Source organism: Erpetoichthys calabaricus, chromosome 8 (genome assembly GCF_900747795.2).
Source record: "Erpetoichthys calabaricus chromosome 8, fErpCal1.3, whole genome shotgun sequence".
NCBI lineage: Eukaryota > Metazoa > Chordata > Cladistia > Polypteriformes > Polypteridae > Erpetoichthys > Erpetoichthys calabaricus.
In genome coordinates this window covers 144,995,360-145,007,963 of record NC_041401.2, presented here as the reverse complement: position 1 = coordinate 145,007,963, position 12,604 = coordinate 144,995,360, and the positions used below count along the sequence as shown (strand labels likewise).

At 39.6% G+C, this 12,604-nt stretch overlaps 1 protein-coding gene across 2 annotated transcripts in view; it reads left to right on the top strand.

The window, feature by feature from the left end:
• The window catches only part of stk11ip (serine/threonine kinase 11 interacting protein), a 115,243-nt gene that overhangs the window by 64,877 nt on the left and 37,762 nt on the right, over positions 1 to 12,604 (top strand). Inside the window, exons 14-16 of one of the 2 annotated variants that reach the window (XM_051931349.1) lie at positions 7,254 to 7,664; positions 8,147 to 8,340; positions 8,535 to 8,645. In XM_051931349.1, coding sequence (XP_051787309.1) covers positions 7,254 to 7,664; positions 8,147 to 8,340; positions 8,535 to 8,645 — 716 coding nt within the window. Of the gene's footprint in view, positions 1 to 7,253; positions 7,665 to 8,143; positions 8,341 to 8,534; positions 8,646 to 12,604 lie in introns of both variants that reach the window. The other variant, XM_028807570.2, reaches the window with a different exon arrangement.

The window sequence follows — 12,604 nt, the reverse complement described above, 5'->3', positions numbered from 1 at the left end:
GATGTTTACGTTTGTGATTGGAGGTGAGAAAAGGCTTTTTCCTTGCATGTCTCCCAAACAGCTTGTTGGCATGGAGATAGCGTCTTATGATTGTCATGGAGACTTTGTGACCCCAAGATACCACTCTTTGGTGCAGTTCTCCAACAGTGAGCTTTGGAGAATGTTTTACTTCTCTTACCATCCTCCTTACTGTGCGTGGTGGCAAGATAAACTTGGGTCCTCGTCCAGCCTTGTTTTTCACTGTTTCCGTTGTTTTACTCTTCTTTATTATTCCTCTGACTGTATATACAGGCAGGTTTAGGCGTGTAGCTATTTTCTTGTAGCCATTACCTGACTTATGAAGGTCAACACACATCTGCCTTACTTGAACGGCATGTTCTCTTGTCTTTCCCATGTTGAAGAGTGGCTAAGAGCAATAGGACTCTGTGTCACGTCATATTCATACCCCAGGGACACAGGGAGTCATTAATTACTAATTAAAAGTTCCAATTTAATCTGATCAACTTTAAAAACTAAACTAGAAATTACAAAAATGCTTCAATTACATTTATTTTATAGGAATTGTTAGGGGTGCCAATAATTGTGGCACACATGATTTCATGTAAAAAATGTATTTCTTAATGTGGGATTTTGTTCCTAAATGAATAAATGCTCTTCAATTGAAGGTTGGATTTGTCTTTTTTTTGTGTTGTGAGCCTATATTTTTTGGGAAAAAAAATAATTCATTAGAAGCTTAAGAACACATCTTAACCAGGGGTGCCAATAATTGTGGAGGGTGCTTATATATATATATATATATATATATATATATATATATATATATTTGTCACGCTTGGGTCACAGATTTGCACAGAGACACAGGAGGTTGTAGAAAAAAAGGAACGTTATTCAAAGCACTGCAAATAAATATTTGTCTCTCTTCAAAAGTTTAAACGTGCATCATGACAAGTCAGAGATGACAGTTCCGCCAGGAGCATAGAATGTCAGAGAGAGAGAGAGAGAGAGAGAGAGACAAAACAACCAATTCCAAAGTTGACAGGCGCTGCACAAGGCTTTTAAGTAAGCGGAGTACCACGTGAGAGGTTTATTGCGCATTATAGCATGTTATAGCGCAATGTGAAGGTAGACTATCAGCTGTTTCAGGGGTTTTCCCAGGGGTGTCTGTGTCCTCTGAGGGTGCAATCAGTGCTCCAGCTTACACCCCCCTCCTCAGCTTTATTCACATTCTCGTGAATCAAGCTACTCTCTGTACCAGGTTCATACAGCCGTGATAATACGTCTGCGTTGACGTGCTCAGAGCCTGGTCGATGATTTACCGTAAAACTGTAAGGTTGTAAGCCCAGAAACCATCTCATGAGATGAGAGTTTGTATCTTTCTGACGGTATAACCATTGAGCGTGATCAGTTACCAAAGTGAAATTTTGACCCCATAAGTAATAACGAAGCGCTTCGACAGCCCATCTAATCGCCAAGCATTCTTTCTCAATTGTCGAATAACTGCGTTCCCTAGGAAGTAATTTCCTACTCAAATATGTGATAGGGTGCTCTTCTCCATCAAAAAATCTGTGACAGGACTGCGCCTACACCAAACTCACTTGCGTCTGTTTGTAAGACAAAATCCTTTGAGAAATCGGGATTTCGCAGAACTGGATAAGTAGACAAAGCAGTTTTCAAATCACAGAAGGAACGTTCACTAATTTCTGTCCATAAAATAGGGCGATTTCTCCTGCCCTTTGTAAGTTCTGAAAAAGGAGCAGCCCTATGTGCAAAGTTAGGGATGAACCTTCTGTAGTAACCAGCAAGCCCCAGAAAGGCGCTTATCTGTGTTTTTGGTCGCGGGTAAGCAGGCATCTCTTCCACTTTCCTTAACTGTGGCCGAAGTAAACCCCTGCCCATAGAATAACCTAAGTAATGAGTCTCGGACATACCCAGTTTACATTTCTTTGGGTTAGCAGTAAGGCCAGCCTGTCTCAAGCTTTCAAGAACAGCTTGAAGTCGCTCTAAATGCATTTGCCAATCATTGCTGAAAATCACTACATCATCAAGGAATATTCAGAATATTCAGAATGAGGACGAAGGATCTGATCCATCATGATGGAAAGTTAGAGGTGCCCCATGAAGACCAAACGGGAGTCTCGTAAATTCATAAAGTCCACCAGGAGTCGTGAATGCTGTTTTCTCACAACTCCCAGCCTCTAGAGGCACCTGCCAATAACCCTTCGTAAGATCTAGTGTGGAGATATAGCTCGCCTGACCCAGTTTTTCCAACAGCTCGTCAACACGGGGCATCAGAAGCATCAAATTTAGAGACCTTATTCAAGTGCCTGAAATCGATACAGAAGTGAACCGAACCATCTTGCTTTGGGACTAATATGACCGGGCTGGTCCAGTCACTTTTACTTTCACGTATTACACCTAATGCCAGCATCTTCTTGACTTCTTTGCGCACAATATTTCGTTGTGCTTCCGGAATCCGATACTGCCGCATTTGTACCCGAACATTGGGTTCAGTGGTGATTTTATGTTCTGCAAGGTTCTGCATCGGTCTGAGAAACTGCAGCCAAGGAAGTGTAAGCCCCTTGTCGGTCGTGCCATTCCTTCAAGAGATTAATGTGTAAAATCTGGAATGTTTTGCGCCGGCCTGGTATTCTAACCTTGTAATTTACCGGACCCATACGCTCCTCAATAATAGTGGGGCCCTGCCATTTAGCTAGGAATTTGTACGGGTCAGACGGAACCAGTACCAAAACACGATCACCAGGTTTGAATTCACGGAGCTTACTGCGCCTATCGTAAAGACGTTTCTGAGTTTCCTTTTCACGTTGTTGATGCTCCACAGCAATAGAAGAAAGCTTAGAAATTCTGTCTTGCAACGAAACTACCCGATCGGCCCAAGAGCTGTTGACTCGTTTCCTATCCATTCCTCTCGTACAACATCCAGGATGCCTCTCGGGCGCCTGCCAAATAACAGCTCGAACAGGCTCAAGCCAGTGGACGTCTGCGGCAATTCCTGCACTGCGAACATAACAAAAGGAAGGTCAGAGTCCCAGGATGTAGGATCATTATGAGCAACTGTTTTAAAGTCTTGTTAAACCGTTCAATCAAACCATTAGTCTGTGGATGGTAAACAGTGGTACTCAATTTCTTAATAGCAAAGCTGTCACACAATTGTTTCATCACGCAAGAAGTAAAAGGTGTGCCCTGATCAGTTAAAATTTCTCTAGGGATGCCAGCACGAGTAAAAGTCCTGCACGGAGTTTTGGCTACTGCGAAGGAGTTGGCCTTTTTCAAAGCAGCCACCTCTGGATATCGTGTTGCATAGTCAACCAACACCAGCAAATATTGGTACCCATTTTTAGTCTTAGGTTAGTCTTTTAGTCCTAGATTATCCCCGACCGCCACTAGTTCTCCTTCTTCTCCCTAACCAAACTAGTTCTCCTTCTTCTCCCTAATACCCCCCCCCCCCCCAACTAAGCTCCATCGGGGGTCTGGTTGACTGTTGTGCGACATTCAGTAATTAATCTAGGAAAAAGGGCATTTCTTGTGCCTATCAGTAATGGCCAGGGGCAGGAGTCCAAAACGGCAGACCAAACTTTAAAGTGGCGACCCTTATAAGTTAATGGAAAAAGCAATGTCTGATAGTCTTTAACATCACCATGTACACAACGTATCTTTACAGTCTCAGTGTGACTAAGGCATCTGTCATCAAGACAGTCCCGTCTGACAACACAAAGGTCACTGCCCGAGTCCAATAATGCTGAGATCTCTCGGTTCCCCAACTTCACAGAGATTAACAAGCAATCTTTTTTTATCTGGAGAATAGGGAATATTTGAGCAATAAACCTCGGCCAATCCAATTTTCATTGATTGAGCTGGAGACACGCAACATTCTCTCGCCAAGTGACCGGGTTGATCACACCGGAAACATCTTCGGTCAGTTCCACTGCCGAAATATCCCCTGCGTCATCCACGGCCTCCGTGGCCTGCTCCTGTCTCACCAGATATGGGCACCTCCTCAACAACCGGATTCCCCGGAGGCCTTCCTGACCCCATTCGATTGTCAGGTCCTGCAGCTTGTCTTTGCTCTAGCCGTCGATCAAAGCGATGAGAATGTCCTGGACGCTCCTTCGTAGGTTGTGAAATATCACCAAATCCACCGCTCTTTCTCCAAGCGGTCTGAGAACCTTCCAATCGTCTGGACATAATCAATAATGATTCCACATTATGACGCAGAAATTCATCTTGAAGAACTGCAGGTATCCCAGCCAGTAATATATTCAAGACAACTTTCTCCACAATTCGCTCCACCACGTCTCCCTCAAACCAGCAATGCACTTTATGAATCAAATCATGAATTTGTGCACGGATGGGACCGTCCATGTTTAGGTTCCAGTCGTTAAGTGCAAAACCTTTAGCCAAAAAAGTCAGTCTTACGTAAAACAATTTGTTGCTTCAGGAAATTATAATCGACGAGCTTATCGCGAGGCACATTCCGTAAGGACAGTAGAGCATCCCCAGACAAAAAAGGTGTGATGAGGGGCGGGTCATCCTCTGGATCGTAAGGAAGTGGAACATTCTGAGCGATTTGAAACAACTCCTCGGCATCCATCAGTGCAACCACTCCTGGTACCACTTGTCACGCTTGGGTCACAGATTTGCACAGAGACACAGGAGGTTGTAGAAAAAAAAGGAACTTTCTGTAAAGTCGTGCTATTTTCCTCTCACACTTCCAAAAGTACATGGGGTTACCAAGGTGATACCCCAGCTTTTGTCTAGGTTTTTGTACAGGGGCTAGACAGAACATTTTTGACTCCTGGGGTAAATGTAGCTTTTTAAATAAGCAGACTGATAAATATACTGTATATACATGAACAAAGTAACCAATAAATGCATGTGCAGTAAACTCCGTTTTTGAAATTCTCAAGATTCTTTATTTGTCACATGCATAGTTATACAGGACAACACGCAGTGAAATGTATCCTGATCCGCTTATCAAAAACTGTGCAAAGTTAGAAGAATATCAGTTAGATTAACAAAAGTCATAGACTGAATGGTAACAGTACAGTAGAATGTAATAAATAAGTACAATTATGTGAATAAAGTAGAATTAAGTGTTAAGGTGCAATAGTGTAGTAATTATTGTGCAAAACCAAAGTTAGACTGGTGCATAGTTAAATGAGGCAGTTTGTTTGTTTGCACTACTGCGATCTTTACTTTCTTTTTTTATATTTTCTAATTTTCCTACTTTCATATACTTTAACTTTCTCCACATTTGTATAGCGCCATTTTTTTTTTTTTTTTTTTTTAGCCTTTCTAATTTCAATGGTTTCATAGTCTCTAACCTGCTCTGCATGTGTTTAGCGTCGTTTGTAAACGTCTTTATGAAGTTCTACTTTCTTTTACTCATTGTCTTTTAATTCTGAGCCGGATTGGACATGCTATTTTTTCAATTCCTCTTGTTCCGGGCTGAAAATTACTTTCCTTATTTTCTGAATTTGCACCTCGATTATTCTTTTTTGCTCTTTTTTATGTCCAACGCATTTGAGTCTCTTTTCTCCGCGCTGCTTTCTTCTTCGCTTAGATGTCGACATTTAATTTATAACGTACCTTATACGCTTTATATGCGCTAAGAGCCCTGGATCTGTGTGTGCTCAAATCCTTCACAAGACTGAGTGTTTTGCTGCCTATTGTCCTATTTGATAGATTGTAAGTAGGGCGTGTGTTTGGTGTCGCGGGTCCTTAAAATGTCTTACGAGAAGATCGCATATCGTAGACTTGCTTTTTGCTTTCCAGTACAGGATTTCTTTTTATAATATATATATATATATATATATATATATATATATATATATATATATATATATATAAACAATATCTTAAAAATATATAGGTTGAAGTAACTGATCTCAAGGTACAATTGAAACTGTAAACTAATTCATAGTTGAAATTTCACAAAATCTTTTCTCTGTTTTAAGATAGACAAGTTCACAAATTTGACAGTGCTTTTCAGAAGAAGGTTTTGAAAATTCAAAAATGTATACATCATGTTGCATTTGAAATATCTCAATGTAAATTGAACTATTCAAACACATTTCCTTGAGGAGTAATTGTGCCAAATTTGAGCAAAATCAGTCCAGTGGGAGCCCAGATCTTTCTTGTGGGCAGAAAGACAGCCAGTGAGCCATGGCTATTGCAGAAGGTGCCTTCACATTATATGTGAAAGTGCCTAATACAAAGTCATTCCATCAATTACACTGATTTCTGTTGCATGGCTTTGGTTTATTCAGGTTCCTTTACAGTTGGGCTTGACCACACAAGTTTCAAAGTTTGAGTGTAAGATAAAATCAGCATTTTATGAGTATGGAGTCAAACTTTTACAATAGTATTAAATTAGATTTTGGGACTTTGCAAGTTCTGCAGTGGGCTGGTGCCCTGCCCGGGGTTTGTTTCCTGCCTTGCGCTGTGTTGGCTGGGATTGGCTCCAGCAGACCCCCATGACTCTGTAGTTAGGATATAGCGGGTTGGATAATGGATGGATGGATGGCTGGATGGACTTTGCAAGTTTGGGGTTATGCAGTGTGTGCAACTACTTTGTTGCTGTCTGGGCTTGTGTAGTGTTTATTTTTTTTCTGTTTATTTTGACTTTTCTTATCAGATTATCAGATTTCTCTGCAAATAAGGTAATTACTGGCTGGAATGGTCTAGTAACACAGAAAAACTATAAAGGGCAAACTCACTTTTGTCATTCTATCCAGTGGCATCTTTTACTTGTTCTGTAATTGTGTGATAGCCCTGACATTTTTGTCACTGTAGTGTGCTGGGGTGGCAAGGTCACTTCAAGAGAGGCCCACTAAATCAACAAGATGATTAAGGAGTTAGGCTCCTTAATGTGCTCTCTTGATCCCATGGAGGTAGAAGTGGAGAAGAGAATGAAGATTGATGGTTATTATGAACAATGCTGCACATCCTGTCTGTCATACACTTCATTAAATGCTTTTGGCCAATAACATCCATATATTTACAGCAGTATGCCTTAATAATGCCTTTCTGTGACGGCTGTCTTATCACTAGCCAACTCGGAAATTTTCTGTTTCTTCTTTTTTGTAATTCTTGTTTGTGTTTCTTGGGAGTTGTTTTTGTTCTTTAATTCCTGAGCTTCAGTAAAAGCAAACATTTTCCCTTGAGAAAATTTAATCTATATATCAATTGGTCCCTTAATTTATGAAAATATTTAATATTGTGTTCTCTTTTAGGAATATTCCTGCGTCACAAGAAGGCAATAGAGAAGATGGATAACTTTCGAGACCAGATGGGAGAGGACTGGCTACGTTTCAAACACCATCTGGAAGGTGATCAGGATATTTCTATTGTGACAGAACCAGGGCCGCCTCTTCCTTCACAACCTTTCAAAAGCCAATCTGATACCTTAAGCAAACCAATAACAGAACCAAACACCAAAACACCAGAGCTTCTTGAATCACGTTATATTCTAGAAGATCCTGACACAAGTTTGAAATGGGATGGGTTAAGCCATAACCAGGGTGATAACATTCAAGAGTTGCAGGAGCCAACTCTTGAAGAATCTATCCAAGACTTTGAAAGAGAACTAACGACTGGAGCACATGCAGTAATAAAGGAGGAGGACGATTATGATGAGTTAGAAGGTAATTGGAGTTTTTATATTTTAACATTCTACTACAGTAACAAATCTGACTTGATTTTGATATGGTTATATTATGGATACATTTTTTGTTTAGTGCATTTTGATACCCATACATTGTATGTATGTATGTATGTATGTATGTATGTATGTATGTATGTACAGCATGTAAGTATGTATGATTGTTTATTAATAAGTACATCATTAGATATAAGGAAATACGTTACTGCATGATGGAGAACACACCATAAAGTTATCATTGACTTTCATAGTTTACATGTCAATAACTGTATTTTTATTTTTAATTAGGAAGAAGGTCATTGGTTTTCTTAATAGCTTTATTTAGTATTTGATATTTTAAAAGTGGTTTGCCTTTGAATCATGGATTTTGTGTGCGTGTGCACCTTACTCCACTCCTTTAATTTATTTTTTATTTGTGAGCATAGCCACTATGTGACTAATATGACTCCTTTTTCTTCACAGTAGACCTTTGTCACCCACTTGTTGTTGGAATAGAATCAGGCAGTGAGGCTAGCCAGTCATATGACACACGCCTCTTCCTGAGAGTTACTCCTCGTTACGCAGTGGAGGTTGATTTGAAAAGTGCACATGTTCTTGACAGGCTGGAGTTGGAGCGCCTTAGTGACATCAGTACCTCTCAGGCCATCTGGAAAGAAAAGGTGAATGTTGAAGTTATTACAAGATACAAAGTCAAATAAGCTATTTAGACCAAATTTTTATGAATGTGATAGGTATTAGCCTTATTAATATTTCCCTTAACAACGACACAAATTAAACAGTTGCTGTTCTGGTTTATTGCTCTCTTCTCAATACTTTTTATTTCATCTCTGCTCAATTGTTGTCTTATTCTTAGGATAGGGAAGAGGACCGTCCTGTCCTCGAACTACATTTTAGTTACCTAAGCCGTCCCAGTCGGAAACGACGATATATCCTACTGGATGAAAATCCAAAGTGTGCCTTACAGGTAAGTACAGCTATCTATTCTGTGTGAACCTGGACAGTTTTTTTTTTTTTTTTTTTTTTTTTTTTTTTTGTTTTTTTTTGAGAAAAAAGCATGTTCTTTTTGCTTATTTCTGTTACTAACCTACTACTGCTCAAATTTCGTTTTAGTACCCGCCATTAGAAAAGACCAGAATAAGGGGGCAACAATGTCATGCATCTATCTTTGTGGTACAGTAATCCCTCCTCGATCACGTGGGTTGCGTTCCACAACCCCCCGCGAAAGGTGAAAATCCGCGAAGTAGAAATCATATGTTTATATGGTTGTTTTTATATTGTCATGCTTGGGTCACAGATTTGCACAGAAACACAGGAGGTTGTAGAGAGACAGGAACTTTATTCAAACACTGCAAACAAACATTTATCTCTTTTTCAAAAGTTTAAATGTGCTCCATGACAAGACAGAGATGACAGTTCCGTCTCACAATTAAAAGAATGCAAACATATCCTCCTCTTCAAAGGAGTGCGCGTCACAGAGAGAGAGAGAGAGAAGCAAACAAACAAAAACCAATAGGTGCCGTTCGAGCTTTTAAGTATGCGAAGCACCGTGCGGGAAGCATGTCACTTAACAAAGCAGCTGCAAGGAAGGGAGCAATGTGAAGGTAATCATTCAGCATTTTTAGACGAGCGTCCTTATCGTCTCGGGGTGCAAACAGCCCCCCTGCTCACACCCCTCCGTCAGGAAGAGAGAGAGAGAGAGAGAGAGAGAGGAAAACAATCAAAAATCAATAGGTGCTGTTTGCTCTTTTAAGTATGCGAAGCACCGTGCAGGAAGCATGTCACTTGACAAAGCAGCTGCAAGGAAAGGAGCAATGTGAAGGTAATCTTTCAGCATTTTTAGACGAACATCCGTATCGTCTAGGGGTGCGAACAGCCCCCCTGCTCACACCCCCTCCGACAGGAGCAGAGAATGTCAGAGCAAGAGAGAGAGAGAGAGAAAAGCAAACAATCAAAAATCAGTAGGTGCTGTTTGATCTTTTAAGTATGCGAAGCACCGTGCGGGAAGCATATCGCTTGACAAAGCAGCCACAAGTAAGCCCAGCAAGGAAGGGAGCAATGTGAAGGTAATCTTTCAGCGTTTTTTGAGGAGCAGTCATATCCTCTAGGGGTGCGAACAGCCCCCGTGCTAACAATATATTTGAGGAGTTTTATTTAATACGTAATACGTGCTCTGATTGGGTAGCTTCTCAGCCATCTGCCAATAGCGTCCCTTGTATGAAATCAACTGAGCAAACCAACTGAGGAAGCATGTATCAGAAATTAAAAGACCCATTGTCCACTGAAACCCACAAACCAGCGAAAAATCTGCGATATATATTTAAATATGCTTACATATAAAATCCGCGATAGAGTGAAGCCGTGAAAGTCGAAGCGCGATATAGCGAGGGAGTACTGTATATGCAGTTCTTATTGAAAGTATTAACCACTTAAAAATTTTTAAATTTTGTTGTTATATAACATCACAGTGTATTTAATTTGGCTTTTTAATACTGATAAACTTAAATATTTCAACATCAAGATGAAAGCAGATCTCTTTTTAATTGATTTTAATTAAAAGCAAATAACATTCCATGCAATCAAGTCAAACTTAACAAACCAAAATTCATCCTCCACCCAAACGAAAGAGAGGAGAGCCAACCAACAAAGCAAATCTTTAAAAGCAGCAGGGATGGAAGAGTATCCTATCTCTCTATTATAATAGAAAAATCCTGGGACAAGACGAGACTTTTTAGCCTGGGACGAGACGAGACGTGACTTTTTCAGAGAGATACTTTAACGTCTTGCGAGACGAGATTTTGTGCAAAGAGATTTAACCACGCCTGGGGCTGAAAATAAAAGACAAAGAGTAGATGACAAAGTAGAACGTCGTAAAGAATTCAAAAAACGTTGGCCCGATACACATGCAGAGCAGGTTAGAGGTAATGAAAGTACTAAAATTCGAAAATCTCAAAAAAATGATAGGAAAGATCGCATTAGTGCAAACAAACGGAAATTCTTACTCGGTGAAATAACAGCGAAAAGAGATCGAATATATTTTTCAAATTTAAACTTTAAGTCTGAGGTTTGTAGATCGTCTAATTCGCGTTGCCATCAGGAAAAAGTAGTGTTTCTTCCCAGTGAAGAGGCATATCCACGAGAATTTAAATATTTGTTGTTTGGTGAAAGTGAAATCCACATACGCGAGCGGAAGAGACGCGAAGTGGCTGGCACGTAGCACAGGCTAGTGGGGTGGGCGAGTGAAGACCCTCGTACTCTTTATTCTATAAAATAATTGCTAAATGTAATTTTGTCGGTCAAAACATTATTTCCTGATGATGACTATATGTCATCTACCCATTTTAAAACTTTAAGAATTCCCTGAAGAAAACAGACTTTTAATAAATATGTGGTTGAAGTAACTACATGAGTTAAACAATGCTATTAACAATAACAAGCAGAAAAGAGATTGACGTATTTCCAAGTATATAGTGCATTTCCACAAGTATATTATTTACATTAAATATTGAACGTCTGTTAGAGTAACATTTTAGATTATTCTCTTAATAAGCAACATGCGAAACCTGAGGAGCTCCCTGTAAGCCTAAACTCGGAAGATTTAATTTAACACCAAATGTAGGAATAAACAGATTTTAGAAATTGAGAGTGCTTAATGTCACACGTCTAGCATCTACATATAAAAGAATATCTGAAGTTACACACACTCAGTCCACATACACATGGGGAGAACAAGTAAACACCCAAGTGGAGCTGCTTCATTTAGAAGTGCAAACTGCATTATTTTTTTTTTTTTTTGTTGTCTACAAAGAATCAGATAGTTCTAGTGCTTTACCACTGATGGCGCCATATGTTAAGCACAGCAAAATTAGGTAAAGAAATTTGTTGCCCAAAGGTCCATTGCTGGACTTTATTTCAATATAGAGCAGATTTCGTACAGTACTGTTTTTGTAATTAATTCTGTATGGGATTTCTCACGATCCCCTATTAAAAACTTAGCTATACAGCAGCAGGATTAAAGACGATTACAATTGTCTGGTAGTGCAGTTCAGACAAAATATCAAAACAATAAAATGAATTGACAAATTAGCAAAATGCCTTTTTAAAGCAGATACAGCTAAACTTGTTGTCAATGCAAGCCAGTTTTCAAGTTGCCAAGTTAGTAGCTAGCACCAGTAAGCCATTTGCAGTCAGACAGTCTGTCAAAGAATTCCTCTTTTCTGTTGCCAAGGAGATTTGCCCAGAGAATGCAGAATTATTTAGTGCAGTGAGTCTTTGTTGACCAACAATTACACAGAGGACTGAAGAAATGAGAGGCAGATTACATCTGCATTTGAAAAATAAATCAAAACATCTTTGCTTGTTTTCACTGGCATTTGATGAAAGCAACAATGCTTATGACACTTCACAACTTAGAATTTTTATTTGGGGAACATTTGATGAGTTCAGAATCGCAGAGGAACTTCCTGTACTATAAACATTCAAGAGAATGATGGAGCTCAGAGTACGATAGGTTCTTTGAATGGAATGGTTGCGCCCATCACCAGAAAGATGAACAAATGTGAACATTCATGTCCAATTGCCATACATTGCCTTATTCACCAGCAAGCACTGTGCTGCAAATCAGTGAGGTGAGTCAATGTAAAGAAAGTTATGGTGTCCTGAATTAGCTTTATCAGAATGAACATATTTAACCACTTACAATTTCAGGAGTTGACATCTGCTAGCTGAGTCAGGTGTCAGATTTGATCAGATTTTATTTCCAGAGATCAAAAACATTGTGGTCTAGAAAAATGGCACCTTACTTTTCTATTGGATGCAACAGAGCTACTCAATGGGCTCAATGTGCAGCTTCAAGGGAAAGGGAGGCTCATCTGTAATGTGCATTTACATGTGAAAATATCTAAAGTGAAGCAAGTCTTCCTAATT